This window comes from Astyanax mexicanus, chromosome 20 (assembly GCF_023375975.1).
Source record: "Astyanax mexicanus isolate ESR-SI-001 chromosome 20, AstMex3_surface, whole genome shotgun sequence".
NCBI lineage: Eukaryota > Metazoa > Chordata > Actinopteri > Characiformes > Acestrorhamphidae > Astyanax > Astyanax mexicanus.
In genome coordinates this window covers 14,923,465-14,947,641 of record NC_064427.1, presented here as the reverse complement: position 1 = coordinate 14,947,641, position 24,177 = coordinate 14,923,465, and the positions used below count along the sequence as shown (strand labels likewise).

At 38.6% G+C, this 24,177-nt stretch overlaps 2 protein-coding genes across 4 annotated transcripts in view; one reads left to right on the top strand and one right to left on the bottom strand.

Annotated features, from left to right (window-relative positions):
• ptbp3 (polypyrimidine tract binding protein 3) overlaps positions 1-11,617 on the bottom strand; it is a 92,643-nt gene extending 81,026 nt beyond the window's left edge. For 2 of the 3 annotated variants that reach the window (XM_049468969.1, XM_049468967.1), the window contains exon 1: positions 11,480-11,617. Coding sequence is in view for 1 of the 3 variants with exons in the window: in XM_049468970.1 (XP_049324927.1) it covers positions 11,480-11,483 (4 nt within the window). In the remaining 2 variants the exon portion in view is untranslated. The remainder of the gene's footprint in view (positions 1-11,479) is intronic. The other variant, XM_049468970.1, reaches the window with a different exon arrangement.
• A 5,299-nt stretch (positions 11,618-16,916) lies between these two features.
• Positions 16,917-23,646, top strand: LOC103042630 (hydroxysteroid dehydrogenase-like protein 2). Its single transcript, XM_022680927.2, has 11 exons — positions 16,917-17,052; positions 18,589-18,752; positions 19,000-19,098; positions 19,368-19,482; positions 19,645-19,748; positions 19,883-19,981; positions 20,290-20,484; positions 21,244-21,315; positions 21,733-21,879; positions 22,013-22,141; positions 23,069-23,646. Exons 1-11 carry the CDS (start codon positions 17,036-17,038, stop codon positions 23,182-23,184), a joined length of 1,257 nt encoding a protein of 418 aa, XP_022536648.1. The 5' UTR covers positions 16,917-17,035; the 3' UTR covers positions 23,185-23,646.
• The last annotated feature ends 531 nt before the right edge of the window (positions 23,647-24,177 follow it).

Below are 24,177 nucleotides of genomic sequence, written 5' to 3'. Positions count from 1 at the left end.
CCTCTAACACAGCAGCAAAAACAAAGGATCAGAATAGGACTGGGCTTAAATTAGAATGTAATTGATTCATTAAAATATGCCTGCATGAGTCTCAATACTGATCTAGATCATTACATACCCAAACACGTACACATACATATACAACAGCATTTAAACAAAGGGACAGACAATAACATTAACAAATACACCAACCAGCCATAATATTAATATTAGTCTGATTTATACTGTTTCCATCATCAAAAGGTCCAGAGACTCCTGACGGTGCCAAACTCTGTACGCATATCTAAAATTTCGTTCTATTTGGAAGGAAATTCACCCAAATTCCTGGAAATAAAAATACAAATAGTTTGCTAGGCTGTTCAGGGGGTCTCACCGAGCCACTCCCCCGTTTTTATCCCTCTCTCACAGCCATACAGCACTGCAGCGCTACATGAAAATAATTCTACGGCCTTCTTAGAAACACAAACGCTCTCTGGCTCAAAGGCATGTGATCAAGCGTCGACAATTAGTGGAACGGCGTGGAGAAACACACGGGTGATCGGACGTGCTGGAGTTTATAAGGGAAATGTGGAGGGCATGTTTGGGGTGGGCGGCCATGTGCTCCACATATGAGGGACCGAAAACAAGCTGATTAAACCTTTGTGTGAATGTTACTGTATATAAACTCCAAGCCAAATTAGATTCACTTTTTTATCCAACACTAACGTAAAGAGATTCACTCAGTTACAAAAGTTCACAGAAGTATTTTTTTCTACTGAATATCTGAAAAGTAACTTTATAAAACTAACATTTTTTTGCTGCAACAGTATATTTTTAAAAACTAATCATATATTTTTAGTGTGTGTTTTATCATATTGCCATAAATTAAGTTTCTCCTTAAAAAAAAAAAAAAAAAAAAAAAAACTATTTTTTTTATCTTTGCATGCATGTCCTAACATTTAAAAGCAGGAAATTGCACGTTTTTCTCAGGCGGGAATCTTCTGCAACACTTCTGCAAAAGCAGTTTCACTAGTAAAAAGATCACTACACTACCTCAATATACCACCAGCAGACCAACAGAGGCTGCCAAAGTTCCAGCGTGTGGAGAAAAGACATAAAACACAAAAGAGCTGCAAATAAAACTGCAGGGAAGGGAAGCGGCGGCCAGCGGATGCAGCTTCAAAGGAGCAGCAACAATCAGAGGAGCTGCAGCGACCGGGGGGGCGCAAACATCAGCCTCCAGCAGAGCCCAGAGCAGAACTCACGTAAACAAACAGAGAAAACAGCACTGAACCCCAACATCAGCTCAGCCTCTACATATAAACTGGGGTTTTCTATTACTAGATACATCCCAAACATCACAATTAAAGAGATAACAATTTATTATATTGCGAAACTGTAAGCAATACGATACATAGCAGCTTTTTATCCAGAATTTATAAAACTCTAATAGTACAGAAAACACTGTAATATGCATATATAAGACTAAAAGAATGTGTTTCTAATGATGCTATCTGGTGCGTGGTTATTAAACACAACATATAATAAACCATTGTGTTTGACAGAATATATGTAAATAGGGCTAGATATTAATTTAATGTTAGTATATAAATATATTTCTCGATAGAACATTATTTTTAAACAATATTTCAATATTACATTACCTTTTTTTCAGAATATGTGATGGAACAAGTTTAGCAAATATACTGTGATATATGATCGCAATGACCATATCATTCAGCCCTACAAGTAAAAAAAACAATATAATATTAAAAATCAATTCTGTGTTTTTGAAATACAGTCAATAAAATATCGCAAAACTAAATACCACAATACTTCAATATATAACAATGTTGTCTTACAACCCTAGCATTTACTGTATGCATATCTGTATACCAACATATACCAATATACACCAGTCAGCCATAACATTAAAACAACTGACGGATGAAGTGAATAATGCTGATCATCTGGTAGCACCGGTCATGTGGTGGGATCTATATATAATAAAGAGTCAGTTCAGAAGCCAAAACAGAAGGAGGAATCACAGAACTGAGGCAGAACAACTGATTTAAGACACATATAAAGACAGAAATGTGAAAAGTGTAATATAAACTATTGTGCATTATCTAAAAACTGAATTTCCTTTATTAGCATTATGCTAACCACACATTGCAACATGTTTTTGTCTTTTTGACTAAAAGAAATCACAGTGTGTGTTGACATGCAGGGCAGAGCCATCACGTGAATCTCTCTCCTGTAGCCCAGGGCTTTAATAAACTCAGGCTTGCACAGAGAAAAGTGCATTTCCTGTCTGCCTCGCAAGCCGGTGCTCTACTTACCCCACTGGACTTTACACAGCTTACTCTACTGTATCTTTCTACGGTTATAGAACTTTCTTCGCGCTTCAAAACACCATAAAGCCACATATCTTCAGATTCTGAAAACTGTAAAATACACTAAGATATAATGTATATATTATACTTAGAGCTGGGTGGTTAATCGATTTTATCGATTAATTCGAATTTACAGTGATGGACTATGTGTTTTTATGAAATTTTTTATGAGTTTTAATTTTCACCAATGACGCTCCTCTGTGGGCTCCTGTACTAAGCTTAGCCCCGCCCCTCTCTCCCCACAAGCACCCCCGCCCCTCTCTCCCTCCCTCCCGCGCGCACTCCCCGCCCCTCTCTCCCTCCCTCCCTCCCTCCCGCGCGCACCCCCCCGCCCCTTCCTCCCTCCCGCGCGCACTCCACGCCCCTCCCGCGCGCACTCCCGCACCCCTCTCCCTCCCTCCCGCACCCCCCGCCCCTTCCTCCCTCCCGCGCGCACCCCCCCGCCCCTCTCTCTCTCCCGCGCGCAACCCTTCAAATTTTTTTTATAAATCCGATTTTTGATTTAAATCGATTTTTTCCCCTACTAAAAATCTAAATAAAGATAACTTCCCGATCTCCCTCCTTCCCGGTGCACGCGCGGTGGGAGGGAGGGAGGGGTGGGGGTGCGCCCGGGAGGGAGGGAGATAATATTAAAAAAAAAAAAATTGAAGATTTTTTTTTTGGGCCATATCGCCCAGCTCTAATTATACTATTTACGGATACTACATCTAAAGAAAGCAATCAGCTATTTTACCTGCACCCACTGCTGACAAAGATTTTAAGTACTGCCAATAGAATAGGACTACTCTCTGGAGCAGACAAACATATTTCTGATTTTTTAAATATTAACCACAGCGAGTAGCCAGGCTGAGTTACAGAAAGGCCTGTAAGCTCTACTGAGTCCTGAAAGCAAACATGGTGGATTCACTCTGCCTGTCCCCAAACCCTCCATCCTTATCTGACATTCCTTTCCATATGGGAGGAAAGACACCCAAACAGAAGCTGCGGATCGAATACCAGGATGTCAGGAGGTTTTAAAGAGGCAGCTTCCTTTTGTATTGTTGCCACTGACCATTCAAATCCGCAGCTGTGGAGAAATACGGAAGGAATTTTACTGTTCTATCAGTAACATTTAGAATAGAGGTCACTGATAGGGGGGCCGCAGTCCGGGTCTGGACCCAGACCAATGCGGACCCAAACCGATAACTACTACTACTAAACCACCCATTCTGGCAGAGTTTATTTAAAGTGGCTGAACTTTTCTTGTCTTTACGGTATAACTTTTACGTGCTTTATTACTGCGCAGTAAACTCACAGACCAATCACATGTGCTGTAAGATTACCAAAGATCACAGGCCTACAATATAAATATTGTTGACATGTACTAAATAGTATTTGTAATTTGTTTGGTCTTTCAGTTGTTGATAAAACACTGATAGAACTACTAGTCTTCTTCAGCATACAGGATATAGCACTGATAACACAAGTTAAAAATGACGACGGTCCTGACCTTTTTTACATTTTTTCCTAACTGGACTGTACTGAATTCTAATTACATACCCCTGATTTAGAAGATCTAGCATCATTTTAAGCTTAAATTTGTATCCTGACTAGGAATGTGTCCAGGTACTCAGTTAACTGTTTATGGTTAGAATATGTGAATATTGGATCACTATATAAATTTAAATGTTCATTTTGTGATTGTGTTTAGTACTAAAGTAATTATTGCAGCGGTTTCACTACCTAGAGGTTATTTTGAAGCGGTGACCCGCTGCTACAAAATTATTGCCTCTGCTGCTTCAAAATTTCTTGAAATGTTGTGAAATTGTAATTAAAAATCTCTGCAGATGGCTTTAATTTGAGAGGATGGATACAGGAGTGTGTGATGACAAAGACCCATCTCTATACACACATAGAGAGAGAGACATCCACATCAACAACTCTAAACTCTTCAATTCCTCATCACAACAGAGCACCACACAGCATTCTGACTGTACTTCATTAAATTAAAACCTTTAGAGACCACAGAAAGCAAAAATAGAAAACAAGTGAAAGGAAAAGAAGTTAACCTTTTATTAAACATTCAGATGCTTATTAAGCGCAGCTAAAATTACTATCCTAGCCCTGTACTCGTATCTTTCATCTGGAAAACCGCCAGTTGGTACTAAACTTACTTAACATAAGAACAGGTATAAAAAGCGATGCTGAAGCTTTATATGAGGATAAAAAGGTTAAGTTAAACCTGCAGTTTAGCGTCTCTTCTTACCAGAATTCTCTATAGCAGTATTTTATTAACTTTATTTTTTTTACCAATTACAGGCCCTACAATTCAGCCACTTAGAACTCCACAATTCCCAGTAGTTCTGCATTAGGATTAATAGCTGTATTATACACTTTAGTACATTACACCGTCATCAAGACTTTTCAATACTTTCACATTGTTTGAGTTGAGTTTGAGAACCAATGCTTTAAGAACCATCTGAAGTACCTCTGTTTTTAACAGTGCACTGCTGCTAGCCCCTACCAACCAGCGTTTCTGTGTGATTTCTGTAATTATGTGGTCTGAGCCGTTCCCTTTACCCCATGCCCCAAAAGCTGCCTTCAAAACAACAGCAGACAACGACAAGGAACAAGATCAACAAGCAGCCAAATAGTTTTAAAAAAGCATATCTTTTTGGAACCTCATGCATATTGACATTTTACAAAAGATATGTATCAAGGAAGCATAGTTTCATAGCACATTTATAGCACAGCAAGGGCAACAGCAAAGCAGTCATGTGCCAAGATTAGTAAAGCAGTGACTGAGGAGTGCAGTGTTGCTGCTGAAGCATAAAAAACTTTACATCTCAGCCACTTTCAAATCAGGTTATTCCATTAGATTAACACAGATAATTTCTGTATAACACAGATAAGTCCTTCCTTCGATGCTGTGTGTATTCACACTGTAAGTCCTGCCTGTCTCTACATCTACAAGGTGGAGGAACTGGGAAGGAGGCACTGTCTAATAGTGTTCTCATCCACACATCTGTAATTACAGAACCACACAGTGCTCCTATGCTCAGTGTAATATATATATATATATAATGCTATAACGAGTGTAGAAATGTGGTCATAATATGTTTATATATATATATATATAAGTGGGCTGAGAGAATCTGAACCAAAACAAGGCTTGAAAAAAAGGCCACAATCTGCTTTACATGCCTTTGTACAGTAGCAGGCCTGCGCCTCATGAATAATGCTGAGGATACAAGTGTTTGAGCTTTTTGGTGAAAGGCTACATTTCCGCCTTTAGCTTGGCAGGAAGTGCAGCTCTGAAACACGATGATGTAATTCTCAGCGAGCCGAGGCGTTTATCCAGTGAGAAACTTCCTAAAGTCTACAAACCAGCTGGATTTGGGACAACGTACACTACTCCTGGCACTAAACCACACCACCCCACCTACCTCAATTATTGGGTACCCACATTCATTATTTTTCAAAATAACAGAAACCACATAAAACAAAAGCACATCAGAGCCTTTTCCCTCCTCAAAGCATCAGAAAAAACAAGGATACACTGAGATAGACTGAGATACACAGAACACTGAGCACAGACAGCCACGTAAGAGCCACAAGCCTGACTTCGCTCAGGCTGTTATTGGGTTACAGCCCTAGATAATGCAGTGTGTGGGCAAGTCATTGCTAATTCATGCTGCTAAACCAGGTTAAGGCTGGGGCTGAATGGCTCTGGAACCTCATACAGCAAACTTTTTCCTCCAATTAAGAACTTAAGTTGAACTTGTTCTGCCTCAACAGATATAGTTATAAGCCTAGTTAACAATATTATTGTAATTTTAATAAAATTGAATGCCACTGATAAAATAATTGCAATTACACCTTTTCAAAAAGCAATAATTATCAAGTATATTCAGATACTGCAACAGTCATGTAAGAATGTTTAAATATCTTAAATAAACAAATAACATAGATAATTCAAAACCATCCTTTTAAAACAGCTGACTGTGATCTGACAGGTCTAGATATCAGTGACTAGTGTATACACATAAAAAACTAAAATGTTGATCTACTCAGAGCACAATAATATGCTTTGTCTTTGCACAGCAGCCTCTGACAGTATTACTGAAGTTAACCAGTCACCTTGTTTGTGAGCTGAGGTCATGAGATCTGCTGAGGACAGGTTAGTCCAGTTTGTGAGATGAGTGAGCAAAGCGTGCCTCAAGTGCACCTCGGCCACAATTTCCATATAACCTAGCAGTCAAACACACAGGGCGAGGACAGGGCCTTAGCTCTGCTATTAACTGTGTCTATTCGCTTTTTTACTCAGACAAGCTCTTAACCAAACACAGACACTGAAAACCATTCCACCAAACCTCATTAAACATGCAGCAAGCAGCAATTTCACTTCTCTCGCTTGACCATCACACATCACTCCCTCACTGTGAGTCACAAGGGTGACCACATGGCTCCAGAAGAGACTGTTTTCTGGCTGTTTGTTCTCCAGCAAAAACAATACAAGCACCAAACCAATAGGACCTTTAATCAAATAAGGCTAACTAGCTACGGTCATGTGGAAAGTTCTAGTTATTGTGTAGACATACTGCAAAAAGAACAGGAATCTCACCATGTTAATCCTGTATTAAACTCTAATTACAGGACCTCCAAGAGTGACAAAAGACAAGAAGGTGTGCCAATACTTTTGTCCATATAGTGTATAGCACTTCAGTCAGCCTATAGCCAGTGGTCATATAATCATATCCCTGCTAGTCTTTGTTAAGTTGGAAGCAGTCGCCTGTTAAGTAAGCACATTCTTACACAGCTCAATGCTCATTAATGGGAGAGTGGTGTGGGAGATTTTTGGCCTTGGAAATCCCCAGAGAGCGAGAGAACAGCACAACAATCCCAAGCTTTCAGTTCTGCCACGGCAGTGTTATGTAGACGGTTAGGCTACTAACACGAACTATAAAAAGCTCTGCAAAAGAAAGACTTTCTTCTCCTTGCAGAAGGTTAGTATAGACTGATCAGCCATAACAATAAAACCAGTGAAGTGAGGTGAAGTAAATCTTGTTCATAGTGCTGGACGATATGGCCAAAATTTATATCACGATATATTCCTTAATTTCGGTCGATACGATATAATTTCGATATCGATATAAATACTTTGAAGGCCTCAGAAGAACTGCTAAGAATCCCTGCAATGGAAATCTGTACACTAATGTCTGAAATTTTAAATTTAAGTCTTTAAAGCCTCCTCTCACAAAAAACTGTATAATACTTTATAAATAAAAAATGATCAGAATAAATCAATGCTCACTTTTATTTGCATGTAGCAAAATAAAAACATGACATCCCTGTTAAACATAAACCTATAACCTATATACATACTACCAATATAAATAACTTTACATTACAACAGAGGCAGAGCTTCTTATTCTTTTGTAAACATATTTAACAGATGAAAACAAAAAAGCTTCAACCGGAATAGGGAATACAAAAAGCCTTCATATATATAAAGGGAACATGATATCCCTGTGAAATAAACAAACCTATCAACTATAAATAACTTAGATACAACATTAACTACAAAAGTGTTTTAGCCAGAATAAGGAAGATATTGTGTGTAGTGAAACTGCTTGAGGTGGAGCATGGATGTATTACTGTTGCTGGTCGGCTTCACTCTCCAGAACAATTTGGAGCAAGCTGAAGTCTGAAGTTTATCAGACCTTTGAACGCCGAACCACTGAATTAGACCTGCCTCCCTCAACTATGCACTCATTCTTCATCGCAGCGGGTTTTAGGTGCGGAGCGGAGCTGAGATCCGCTCGGTTAGGGTCGGTTTCGCTTCATCGCGGGTGGGTTTCAGGTGCGGAGAGGAGCGCAGTCAAAATCCGCTCGGTTAGGGTCGGTTTCGCTTCATTGCGGGAGATTTTAGGTGCGGAGCGGAGAGGAGGCGACCCAGGTCTAGTCTAGTCTAGCCTAGCCTATCTGGCTACGTGCCTGTATGATGGGGTCATCACGCACTGACGTAGCCCGGCTATGTTCAGGGCTGCAGTGAACTGACGCCGCTAAAAACGCCTGTCTGTAAATAATACATATCGATATGTCACAAAAATGATATCACCGTTATTGAAACATTTCTTATCGCGATAAATACCGATATCGAAATATTGTCCAGGTCTACTTGTTCATTATCTTATTCCGGTGGCACCTGTCAAGGAGTGTTAGAGAGTATACTGCTGTCATGGTTCACATCATACCTCACTGGGCGCTCGTTCAAGGTGTCATGGCAAGTACAGCTGTCCTCAGCCCACTCCTTATCCACTGGGGTTCCCCAGGGTTCAGTACTGGGACCCTTTCTCTTCTCAATATACACCCACTCCCTAGGTCACGTTATACACTCACATGGCTTTTCCTACCATTGCTTTGCTGATGACACCCAGCTATACCTGTCATTCTCACCTGAAGATCACTCAATCTCTGCACGGATATCGCAGTGTCTCTCAGACATATCCTCATGGATGAAGGAGCATCACCTTCAACTAAATCTCTCAAAGACTGAACTTCTGGTTATACCAGCGAAACCATCTTTTCAACACAACTTCGCTATAACCATCGACTCTCTCTCTCTCTCTCACCGGTTGAAGACCAGCTCTCCTTCACGCACCATGTGGCCTAAGTTGCTCGATCCTTCCGCTTTGCGCTTTATAACATCAGAAAAATTTGACCGTTTCTGACGCAACAGGCCACCCAACTCCTGGTACAAGCAGTGATCATCTTACGCCTGGACTACTGCAATGCCCTGCTAACTGGCCTCCCGGCCTGTGTAGTAAAACCACTCCAAATGATCCAGAATGCAGCAGCACGCCTGGTCTTAAACCAGCCAAAACAGGCACATGTCACCCCACTGCTTATTGAGCTCCATTGGCTACCAGTTGCTACTCGTATCAAATTCAAAGCTCTTACAATCTCCTACAAGGTGATGACAGAACAGGCTCCTTCCAACCTGCACTCACTCCTGAAGGCTTACGCTACCTCTCGGCCGCTGCGCTCCTCAAATGAACGCCGCCTCGCTTTGCCAAACATTCACACAAAAGGTGGAACAAACTACCTTCCACTACCAGATCAGGAGAATCTCTCACTATCTTTAAGAAACTCCTGAAGACAGAGCTCTTCACAGAGCACTTACTCTCCTAACACCTCTAACAAACTAACTACTTCTAACCTCATTTCCATCTTTCCCTCCTTCACTCCTCTATCCCATTATTTCCCTTTGATCTCCTTTAGGCCCTATACAAAGATGTCTTTACCTTCTATTACTTTTGTACTTCACTATTGTAAGTCGCTTCGGACAAACATCTTTACCTAGTAAATATACTAGGAAGGACCCTCAGGAGCCCTCAAAACAGGCCCTTCCCCAATCAAACATCTTTATCTAGCTATCTTGTTCCCTATACTAGAAGACTTCTATAAATCACCCAGTCAGGCTGCTTCCCTTTTACAAGAGTTTTAAGTATGTAAATAGGAAACACAGTAGAATAGAGGTAGTTATTGCATACGTTGCATATATTGTATATGAAAATAGTATCTAACTAATTCTGTATCATAATGTAAAGAATAAAAAAAAAATTAAAGATGTCTCTGAGTGTGGGGACAGGGCCTCTGAAAAACAGGCTTCTTAACAAATCACTCATTTTTACTATCTAGAGCCCTTTACTTCCATAAATCACCGTCAGGCTGCTTCCCTTCTACAAGCATTTTAAATATTTTAACAGGAAACACAGCGGCCTAGAGGTAGTAACTATATATTAAAAGTGTTTCTTAGTTATTTTCTATCCTAGTATAAAGATTAAAACCCTTAAAATTGGTAAAATAGAGCGAAGCGGCTGCGCCATTGATCCCCTCCCCGCCCACACCGCCTTGCTCTTCCCACACGCGGCTGTAAACAATCAGCTCCAGCTAAAATATGGATCATCAACGCGTTCCCTCGCATTGTCCCAAAAAACAACGCTAAACAGCACTTTCGGGGATATTAGGACAGAAATGATGGTGTTTCTTAAAAGAGATACTGTGTGTTCACCACAGGCTCGCTTTTTTTCACAGAAACGCCCCTTATAATGCTTTAAAATGGCAGACCTTAGTATTAGCATTATTAGCTAACCTGAGGAGAGATATCGCTGAGGAGCCGCGGGGAAAACACGCAGCTAGAACTGCTAGTTAGCTTATCTTAACTAACCATAACTAACAAATAAAAAAACAGCAGTAACTACAGTTAGCTATCTAGATTATCTAGGTTATTTATCTAGATTTCAATGGGTTGTAATACTGTAATATTAACCGTATGCAGACTCTGAGTACTTCCTTACTCAGCTAAACATTTTAACGTTAATGCTGAGAGAGAATTTTCCTCACCATAACAGACCTGTTAATATAGATATTTATCTACAATTTAATAACAATACATCAATATATAAACCCATCTATCTAACAAGATGAACTGTACTACTATAACTTACCTGTATCTAGTTATTTCACATACATAATTCAACTAGTAGCAAATTATTAAGATTTTGATCAACTGTATTTTAAAATCAACATAAAATGTTGATATACTGTATACAGATATACTGTTTTTCTCCCCATGCTAAACCTGTGGCTAGCATGGTTAGCTAGGTTAATTATTCCACATGCACAATTAACTTAGTTAGCTATCTATCTACACAAAAATACAATTTGGTCTTTGTAATAATAATCGGAAATCAACATTAAACCCATATAACTTGTTAATTAGGTTATTTAGTTAGCGTTAACGTTAGGTCAGATTGTTCATTGCTCATTTTCCAGCACATGTTTTTCTCGTGTATTGTACAGCTTACCAGCATGTAGCTAGATTCTTTAATTTTATCTGGTTAAAATTATTCACATGTCCCACAACCTAGCTAGTTAAGCTATCCATACATGTGTTTTGTTTTTGTTTGCATTGTGTGCTTTAACTCTAAACAGCTAACGTTACAGCACATCATAACAGAGGAAAAGCTCTGGGTCCAGAGAGATAAATAAATCACATGCAGAAGGAAGAGGAAAGGAAATTAATAAATAAGAAGAGAAATGATAAAGGAAGTACATACCCATCCATTGCACAGCAGAAGCAGTGGCAAGGTAAACACAGCTAATAGAAAATAAAAATACAGAATCAGAGCTGATCTGCTGCTGCTGCACAGCTCCCTCTGCCCCAACACCAACTCCCTCTGCTGAGCAACAAAGGCGCGCACACACACACACACTATCACACACACTTCCTGCTCCTGACGTGAGCACAGAAAACACACACACACGCACACAGGCGCCTCTTTACAAAATGGCTTCCCTTTCAGAAACGGACACACCTTTTTATACAGAACTCTCACGCGTGTGTTTGTGTTTTGAATTAGAAAAAAAAAAACATTTTAAACCCAAAAATACAGTTTGGTAACATTTAAGGATGTCTTCATATACATTAATCAAGTACATCATGACCGCTTCCTTGTTTTCTATAGGCCTACCCATCATCCATCCAGCTCCAGTGATATTGCACTTTTATTTTCCTCCATTTCTATTATCTTTCATTTCTATTATCCTCCATTTTTAACAGTCAAAACGGGACCAGCACACAACAGCTATTATTTGGGTTGTGTGTTATTCTCATTCTCAGATGCAGCAGTGCTGCTGGAGTTTTTAACGCTGTTTAATCTCTCACTGTTCTCCACTCTATTACACACTCCTACCTACAGCTGATCCACACTGTAGATAAAGTAAAATCTGAATCTGTTGCTGCACAGTTTACAGCCTTTTTATCCTCTAGACCTACAGGGTACAGTTGTTGGACTATTCTCAGCAGTGACAGCATTGACACTGAGATGTTTAAAAACTCCAGCAGCATTGCTGTATCTGATCCACTCACTATACCAGCTCAACACACACTAACACCTTATACACCACCACCATGATACACACACACTAACACCTCATACACATCACCATGATACACACACACACTAACACCTCATACACATCACCATGATACACACACACACTAACTAACACCTTATACACCACCACTATTATACACACACACACACTAACACCTCATACATCACCACCATGATACACACACACTAACACCTCATACACATCACCATGAAACACACACACACTAACACCTCATACACCACCACCATAATACACACACACTAACACCTCATACACATCACCATGAAACACACACACACTAACACCTCATACACATCACCATGAAACACACACTAACACCTCATACACATCACCATGAAACACACACACACTAACACCTCATACACCATCACCATGAAACACACACTAACACCTCATACACATCACCATGAAACACACACACACTAACACCTCATACACCATCACCATGAAACACACACACTAACACCTCATGCACATCACCATGAAACACACACACACTAACACCTCATACACCATCACCATGAAACACACACTAACACCTCATACACATCACCATGATACACACACACTAACACCTCATACACATCACCATGATACACACACACTAACACCTCATACACCACCACCATAATATACACACACTAACACCTCATACACCACCACCATGATACACACACACTAACACCTCATACACATCACCATGATACACACACACTAACACCTCATACACATCACCATGATACACACACACTAACACCTCATACATCACCACCATGATACACACACACACTAACACCTCATACACATCACCATGATACACACACACACTAACTAACACCTTATACACCACCACTATTATACACACACTAACACCTCATACACCACCACCATGATACACACACACTAACACCTCATACACATCACCATAATACACACACACTAACACCTCATACACCACTACCATAATACACACACACTAACACCTCATACACCACCACCATGAAACACACACACACTAACACCTCATACACCACCACCATAATATACACACACTAACACCTCATACACCACCACCATGAAACACACACACACTAACACCTCATACACATCACCATGAAACACACACACACTAACACCTCATACACCATCACCATGAAACACACACACACTAACACCTCATACACCACCACCATAATATACACACACTAACACCTCATACACCTCCACCATGATACACACACACTAACACCTCATACACATCACCATGAAACACACACACACTAACACCTCATACACCTCCACCATGATACACACACACTAACACCTCATACACATCACCATGAAACACACACACACTAACACCTCATACACCATCACCATGAAACACACACACACTAACACCTCATACACATCACCATGAAACACACACACACTAACACCTCATACACCACCACCATAATACACACACACTAACACCTCATACACCATCACCATGAAACACACACACACTAACACCTCATACACCACCACCATAATATACACACACTAACACCTCATACACCTCCACCATGATACACACACACTAACACCTCATACACATCACCATGAAACACACACACACTAACACCTCATACACCATCACCATGAAACACACACACACTAACACCTCATACACCACAACCATAATACACACACACTAACACCTCATACACCATCACCATGAAACACACACACACTTACACCTCATACACCACCACCATAATACACACACACTAACACCTCATACACCACCACCATGATACACACACACTAACACCTCATACACATCACCATGATACACACACACTAACACCTCATACACATCACCATAATACACACACACTAACACCTCATACACCACCACCATAATACACACACACTAACACCTCATACACATCACCATGAAACACACACACACACTAACACTTCACACACCACCACCATAATACACACACACTAACACCTCATAGACCACCACCATAATACACACACACTAACACCTCATACACCATCACCATGAAACACACACACTAACACCTCATACACATCACCATGAAACACACACACACTAACACCTCATACACCACCACCATAATACACACACACACACACTAACACTTCACACCACCACCATAATACACACACACTAACACCTCATACACCACCACCATAATTGACACACACTAACACTTCATACACCACCACCATGAAACACACACACTACCACCTCATACACATCACCATGAAACACACACACACTAACACCTCACACACCACCACCATAATACACACACACTAACACCTCATACACCACCAACATAATTGACACACACTAACACCTCATACACCATCACCATGATACACACACACTAACACCTCATACACCACCACCATAATACACACACACTAACACCTCATACACCACCACCATAATACACACACACACACACACTAACACTTCACACCACCACCATAATACACACACACTAACACCTCATACACATCACCATGAAACACACACACACTAACACCTCATACACCACCACCATAATACACACACACACACACACACACACTAACACTTCACACCACCACCATAATACACACACACTAACACCTCATACACCATCACCATGAAACACACACACTAACACCTCATACACATCACCATGAAACACACACACACTAACACCTCATACACCACCACCATAATACACACACACACACACACTAACACTTCACACCACCACCATAATACACACACACTAACACCTCATACACCACCACCATAATTGACACACACTAACACTTCATACACCATCACCATGAAACACACACACACACACACACTAACACTTCACACCACCACCATAATACACACACACTAACACCTCATACACCACCACCATAATTGACACACACTAACACCTCATACACATCACCATGAAACACACACACACTAACACCTCATACACCACCACCATAATACACACACACTAACACCTCATACACCATCACCATGAAACACACACACACACACACTAACACTTCACACCACCACCATAATACACACACACTAACACCTCATACACCATCACCATGATAAACACACACACACTAACACTTGTTTTGTGCATGTACTTTTAAATAATTATGCAAATTCAAACAATTACTTCTAGATAATTGTTATAGTATTTGTCGAATATAATAGGTGTTGTCTAAAGTGCTGCACAATAAATCAGCTAAAGTATAAAACATGATAAAAGCGATTAAACAGTAAAGAGTTGTAATCCTAAATCCTCTGTTATTAGTGCTCTAGTGAAGCAGTGCTCTCAGACACAGCTGTTTCCATAGGTATAATAATAAGTGTCACAGTGCTCTTACACTGTCGGAGGATCAGGCAGAGGAGATGTTATCTTCTCATGTCCTGGAAACATGTAGAAACTTGCTGCACCAGTTGGACTGGATTTACTGTAGGAGACCCAGGCAGAGCAGATCCACAGGAGAGTGCCCGCCTCCTTCACGAGTAATTAAATACTGATCAAGATGAAAAAAAAATTGGTGTAACAACTTCTTTTTATACACTCTATAATGTGAAATATTGCATAATAAATATCTTATAATATATTTCTTATTTGATATTAAATTTACTATGTAATAACATCATAAAAACAAAAGAAAACACACTGAATGAGAAAAGAATATTTGGTGATTTAATGTTAAACACCCTGACACTGGACAGAATTAACACTAAAGTTTGATGTTTGTTTGTACTTTATTTAATTGGTAGGTTGAATCCTATACTCTAATATTACCTCTGTACAGCAGGTGTCTTTACAGAAGCATTGTTGAATGTAAGATTTTAAAAACTATAAAGTCTAAAAATTCTAAACTTATTTCCATTAATTCATTCGATTATATATTTATAGAATTTAGATAAATTTAGAAACTCATTAATCAATAAGAAGAACAGTGACTTTTACCTTAGAACTCGGGCACAGGAAGTACCACAGAGTCTCTAGAGAGGAGATAGATGTTATCTGGGTTTGTTTGCCCACTAGAGGGCGCACCCGAGTGAGACTAAAATGAATAGGTTCCAAAGGAACAGTTTAAAAAAATCTCAGTTTATAAATATTTATCTTTTTACTATTTTATACTATTTCTTATTCTGAAAAAAATACATATTTCCTTAAAAAAGAATAATGTAAAATATTGTTAGCTTTTAAACCAAATCTCCAGCATTAGCTCTGCATAAAATCCGTTTACTGTGCAAAAACAGAAATATACAGTTATGTTTTCTTTGCTTATTTAGGTATACATTTTATTTCATTTTCGAAAATCAGAGAAATGTCCTAAATAAGTGATCAGTTATTATTTTTAATTAGATTTCTTTTGCTGTTTAGCCCCATTAATTGAGGGCTTTCTCGCGACTCCCTCTAGCGGTTAACAGTAATTTACTGATATACACTAACAGGGAGTAGCCGGGCTCTAGCTAGTAAGTATCTCTGATTGAGCTAAAGGGCGACGTACCTATACCCTCAAAAGCACACTCTCTCTTGCACACACTCTATCTTACACACACTCTCACATATATACACGCTATTTTAATCTTTTCTCCTCATAACGTTGGACTAAATCGTTGCTACAGTGCAGAAATGCTGCAGAACACAGGGTGAGTATGTTTATGGAGCTATGCTAAGCTAACCCAGCCCTGCTCTGTGTTGTTGCTGTTTTTTTATTACATTCTGAAGCTAATGCAGCAGAAATAAGCAGTAAATATTCAGCGTTCGTCCCTTTTACAGTTAAAATATTTTAATAATTATTTACAGTCGCTTAAAATATCTTACATGTTGTTTATATATCATTTAAAGTTTACTCAGAGCTGGAGTTTCCAGGTAACTTTGCCTCTAGGTTAAGTAACGTTAGGCTATCCAGCCTGGCTATTTCTTTATAACTGATTTAAGTAACAGTGAGAAATAGTGAAACATTGTCCCCTTTGGTTAAACGCAATTAACCTAGATACTCGAGATAATGTTGTGAAGTTGTAATAATGTGAAGGAATTAGAAACTCAGCTAAACTTGACCTGTCATTTTACCCTACAACCTTTTCCCTACATTACAGGCACTAGGCTTCTGTGCTGGTCCTGTTCTCCCTATAGCTGCAATATACAATAAGAGAAGGAACTTATAATATATATATATATATATATATATATATATATATATATATATATATATATATATATATATATATTTAATTATATTCATATAATTCTTCTTCTTAATATTTTTTTATTATTCGTTTTGTGCTTTGTGTCTACAGCTCTGAGAGCCTCTTTTTAACATTTTGTGTGGGTTTATTCACCACAGATTCCTGTTGGGATGGGGGGGGGGGGGTTAAGTGTTGGGGCTACAAGATCCTTCAATCTAAGATTTTTCAGAGGAAAACTCCAAACAGACGACTGAGAATCACTGGCAAGATAGGGACACAGGCGACATTTTTTTCTTGTTTAACATTACAATAGTGTATTACCATAGTGTAATGTGTAGTTTCAATATTTTATTGCAATATATAATTTTGTTTATTTTGTATTTTGTAACTAAGGCTCTGAGGGCCACTTTTTAACTGCAAGCGAAGCGGCTGTTTTAACAAAGGACGTTCCAATATGATATATTCAGTAAGGATGTCCCGATTACAAATTCTGTCCGCCCTCCGAGTCAACTGATTTTGAGTTTGGAGATCTGATCTGATACTTTGGCAATTCAGTAAATATACAATAATGTATTGCTAAGGTTTTTTCCCCCATTTTTTTTCCCCATTTCTTTTCCAGTTTATCTGGCCAATTGTCCCACACATTATTCAGCTGCTACTCAGCTGTTTATCCCCTATCACTAGTGATGCTCCAACACCGGGAGGGTGAAGACTAGCACACGCCTCCTCCGACACACGTGAAGAACTCTGCCTCTTTTTGAGCTGCTGCTGATGCAGCATTGCCGAGTAGCATCACAGCGCTAACGCTCGGAGGAAAGCGCAGCGACTCGGTTCTGATACATCAGCTCACAGACGCAGCCTTGTGCTGATCCACATGACCCTAGGAGTGATGAGGGGAAAGAGCGCCATCTAGACTATAAGAATTTAATATTTATTATTTAAGGAAAATAATTTACTATTACATATCTGTTATAAAGCATCTTCTGTTTACTACAGAAAGCTGGCCGGACGCACTCTATTCATCACGGGTGCCAGTCGAGGAATCGGCAAGGCCATCGCTCTCAAAGCTGCCCGAGACGGTGCCAATGTGGTCATAGCGGCCAAAACTGCAGAAGCTCACCCCAAGCTGCCGGGCACGATCTACACAGCTGCTGAAGAAAGTAAGAGACCTTTGATTGATAGTAAAAGTGCGTTATGATTCGGGTATAATCCTGTTTATGGTCTGAATGACCTCCCTGGTATCTCTGTTAATTACATTTTGGTTATGATTCTCTCCACTGTGCCAAATGTGAGATATAATTTGAATGATGGTTTATAACAGGGCTCTGTGTAGAGTAACAAGGGCGCATAGTGTGAGTTACTGTGTTCAGAGAAAGTGTCTGGAGCTGTTGTGTGTCTGTGTTGCAGTTGAAGCTGCAGGCGGGAAGGCTTTGGCGTGTATTGTGGATGTCCGTGATGAGAGGCAGATCAGTGATGCTGTGGAAAGTGCGGTACAGAAATTTGGAGGTGAGTCGCAGATGTAAAACAGATCCTGCCTGACTAGAAAACAAATTATTAATTACTTTTTGCAATACAGTATTTACAATAGCAAATGTTTTTAATGAGCATCTGGATTCATTAATAATAAAACGGTTCATTTGTGAACAACAAGCTTAAAGCATACATTGTGTTAAAGGCAGATTTAAACTATAATATTTTTTACATCGCAGTATGTATATCATGCAGAAGAATTAACCTCTTCATTTGTAAATGTAATTATGTGTTTATGACCACAGGAATCGACATTTTGGTGAACAATGCCAGTGCAATCAACCTAACAGGCACTCTGGAAACGCCCATGAAGAAAGTGGACCTTATGCTGGGAATCAACCTTAGAGGAACCTACCTGACGTAAGTATGGCTGCCATATATGTGTATATACATATTTGTTTTTATTACATAGCTATAAAATGTAGCGGGGCCATGAAATGCATGTAAGATTTAAAATATGAGGTTATATTTTTGTCCAGAATAAACTGATCTTATGAACTTATAAACTTTCTTATTAATAAGGTCAAAATTGTGCATCCCACACCTCCTGAAGAGTAAGAACCCTCACATCCTCAACCTCAGCCCACCCCTGAATCTCAACCCCATCTGGTTTAAGAACCACACAGGTCAGTGTATAAAGGCCTGTTTTAAATGGTTTATGATTACCAATTATTATAAACACTGTTTTATTTATTATTATTGTTTGTCTGGTATTGCATTGATTATAAATGTTCTCACACATATGTTCACTCTACACCAGCATACACTATGGCAAAATATGGCATGTCTATGTGCGTCCTTGGAATGTCTGAGGAATTCAGAGGCTCCATTGCTGTTAATGCCTTATGGCCCAGAACAGGTGAGTTCTACTGTATACTTTTAGGGATTCTAAGGTTTAAATGAATTTTTACTCTTTATTTTTAAAAATGTTTAGCCTAACAGATCAGACTAATTATCAGTTTACTACCTCTTTACTACATCTGTGTAACTTCCATTACACTGTGAGCACTACAAGGTTAATTTATGTCTACAATTGAACTGTTTATGTGTATCTATCCTTAAAATAGCACTGCTGAGGTAAATGCTTTATTCTCTGTTGCTGTGTCTACTGGGATATTAAATGTTTTTAGTGTGTAATAAATAATATTTTGCCCTTTTTTATTAAAGCTATTCAGACAGCAGCTATGGACATGCTTGGAGGTGCTGGAATATCAAAGCAGTGCAGAAAAGTAGATATCATAGCTGATGCCGCCTACGCCATCCTCACCAAACCCGTCAACTTTACAGGACAGTTTGTTATTGATGATGAGCTCCTCGCGAAGGAGGGCGTTACAGACTTTGAATCCTATGCAGTTGTTCCAGGTAAGATGTTTAAAGGATAAATGCTAATGAAGCGCATCCAGCTGATCATCCAAGACAATGTTTGGTATCTGTGTTAGTTTAGAATGGGAGATACTAGGTTAATGTTGTTAAGATACAATGTCTATTGAATTTGGAGCTCCATCCATTACTTTTGGGATGAGTTGGGGATGTGGAAATCCTTCCTAAGACAGTAGAGAAAAGTCCTCCAAGAAGCAGAACAAAGTCTTTATTAATACCCCTGAATTCAGCAGAAATAAAGAATGACCACGTGTTTCAATATTTTTTCCACATACAGTTTATGAATTGAACTCCATGTTTGTATATGTAAATAAACAATTAACAAAATAAGTAACATATTGTTTAATCTATTCTATATTACATCAGAAATAAGAAGCAACTGAAAATCTGTTTTAAATTAATTGACATTTAATTATGAGTTTGACTATGGGTGTTTGTTAGCAATGTTAGCAAAGATTCTCCAGTTGTAAACTAGAGAAGCACAGTTTAGGTATTAAACATGTCTCAGGCTAATGGATATCTAGGGTAAATGTGAAGTTTTGTTAATGATTAATCGTTACTGTAACCTTTTATCTATACACTTCAGTTTAGGTTTGTTCTTTTTCAAATATGAAGAAATAAAACCTACCTTTTTAGAAATATGTTAAATCACATTGTGCAATTAGTCACTGTTATAAACTACAGGGTCTTCTTATAATAATTATTTTTATAAACTTTATTAAAGTGGTTTGATTTATTTAGGCCATCCGCTGCTTCCTGATTTCTTCTTGGAAGCAGAGCCAGATAAACTTGAGAAGATTATGGAGGATCATGGTGAGCACTGCTTTAATTGTTTAATTAGGAAGGAATAAGAAAGGAATTAATTAAACATCAGCTGCTGATGATTTTCTAAAATATGAAAACAATCTCTTGATTAATTGGTTGATTACTGCTTGCCAAGGTAAATTATCAGAGTTATTGGAGTGAGCCCTGATAGTGTGTGTGTGTGTGTGTGTGTGTGTGTGTGTACAGGGAATATGCCATAGAAAGCATTACCTCCCACAGTGGACAGCACAGTGTGTAGTGATGACTAGATTTGTTTATACCAACAACCACGTCCACTTCCATGGGACACGATGCTCGTCCTGCATTTATCATGTCATGGGATTATTTCATGAATATAAAATTTTATCAGGGTTTTAAATGATGTGATCAGGTGACCTGCTTTTACACAGCTTCTGTTTGTTTCAGGTGCCACTCCTGCTTTCAAAAGTAAAAATTCCAGTGCAGATGCAGCCTTCAGTGGACCCATTGGTGAAACATTCAACACCATGAAGGGATCTCTCAATGCTGAGCTGGTCAAAACCACGCAGGGAGTTTACCAATTTGACTTGTCCGGTGTGTTATTATCATCCCTGTATCATCTAAACTAACCCTTCTCTAAGACCCTGTGCATTTTGAAGAAAGCAGTAAAGTGAAAGTTGTTGTTTTTGTGTATGTGTGTGTGTGTGTGCGCGTGTGTGTTTTTCAGGGGAGCATCCTGGCGTTTGGTACATTGATCTGAAGAACGGTTCAGGCAGTATGGGCTCTGGAGAGCCACCCTCTAAAGCTGATGTCCTAATGAACCTGGACAGTGACACATTTATCAAGATGTTTACAGGTGAGAGAAGTCAGTCAGTATACAGTATTTTGTCCTTATAAAACTCATACTTTTTAAGATGTTATTGATGAGAAGACAAACACTAACTGCAGTATGAATGGAATTTCTCAGAACACTATTCATGGCACCTGTTTACGGATCAAATCCCACCCCTCAAATAAAAAGAGCCAATCAGCTCTCAGGGAAAGCCCCCTTCTTTGATCTTTACGTAAATTATTAAAACAAACTTATCAATTAGTTCATACTCAGGAACTGTTATGAACCTTTGTTCCAGGGTCAGTGTGCACCAAAAGCTTAAACTTCATAAAAATCTGATCTCATTACTCTATCCTGTTTTGTGTCTTATTCTAAACCACATAAACTAAGTTTTGCTTATGTATGAAAAATATTGATTTAGTAAGAATTAGTAACAAATCATCCATACAGAGTCTGTACAATTAATGTTTAGTTTATGGATTTATTATACTGCAGGAAAAAAAAAAAAAAAAAGTGTTCAGTTCCCGTTTCAATTGGTGCTGAAAATTGTATAACAGCTTTATAGCTGTATATAGTCGTTGTCAGGCAAAACAACTTTTATATATATATATATATATATATATATATATATATATATATATATATATATATATATATATATATATATATATATATATAATGTTAATATGCCAATTGTTTTTTTGTTTCTAAATTCCATAAGTGGAAATAGAAATAGAAATATTACTCTGAATATAGTCTTTCTGCATTGATTTCTGATAAACATTAAAATGGTTTGTCCTTTTTCTGTAAAATAAAATAGCCTCTTTGTAAGTAGAAAGTTTTTAGTCTGGAAATAAATATATTTTTAATTGTACAAAGCTTGACAATGACATTGTTGTCAATCATACATTGTTAACTATTGGATATTGTTTTTTAATCCAATGTCTGCAGGTAGCTTAAAGCCAACAATGGCTTTCATGTCCGGCAAGTTGAAGATCAAGGGGGATATGGCGCTGGCCTTAAAACTGGAGAAGCTGATGGCCATGATGAACAAGTCCAAGCTTTAACCAGAACCATCTGTAACAGACTCTGTTAATGCCTTCGGTTTTGTTCAATTAAACCATTCCAATGCAGACATTTTCATGTATAATACTGTAAAGTATACATAAAGTGGTGGCTGATATTTTAAACGCCATACTGATGTCATTTTTGTTTAAACAGAAGATTGTCATAAACCATTCTAAACAAGTCCATGTTATAATATGCTAGGCTATGTTAAGTAATACCTACATCATATGCACACAGAAACCACTTTTTATCTGAACTAATTAAACCCGAAACATCTGACGATACCAGTTCACTAAAACAAAACAAACATGTTGTCTATCAAGGGCATTCATCACTAATATCTGCTGTCATATAGTGAGAGAATTGCACTACTCGGTGCATCCGATACTTTCTAATTATTCTTGTTAATATAATTGTTCAGATTTGCCTTAATGTTGTAATAAACATTTTTGGAACACAAAGTTTAGACTAGGTTGGACTCATTTTCTCTCTCTGTCTGTGTGTGTGTGTGTGTGTGGAAGTTATCAAACTGTGATCATTAAAAAGGCGCACAAGTGTAATAAGTAAGTAATGGCAAATTAATTACAAAACTACAATTTAAAACTATAAATTTAACACTAAACACATTTACCATCACAGCAGACACATCAACAAAACATTTACCTCAAGAGTCAGTTCACAGTAGCAGTAATGATAGCACCTTTACTGCTTGAAACATGTTTACTGTAGAAACATTGGAATATACATGTGGGTTTAGTTTGGTTATTTACTTTCTAAACTTAAATAAATATTCTATACAAAAAGTTAATTATTGTTATTAATTAGAGTTTTTTGCCGTGTAGCTCCATTCACCCCCATTCATTGAGGGCTCACTGGCGGGCACCCTCAAGCGGTTAACTGTAGCCGGTGCCTTTACGAAGCGCGTCTCGGCAGACCACCGGATATAGTGAGAGTTCTAGCTGATAAATATCTCTGAGCTAAAGAACGAAATA

Coding starts and splice junctions, on each gene's coding strand:
- LOC103042630 (XM_022680927.2), top strand. Junction 19,483..19,644: donor CTTAGAGGAACCTACCTGAC/GTAAGTATGGCT, acceptor CTTATTAATAAG/GTCAAAATTGTGCATCCCAC. Junction 22,142..23,068: donor ATTTATCAAGATGTTTACAG/GTGAGAGAAGTC, acceptor CAATGTCTGCAG/GTAGCTTAAAGCCAACAATG.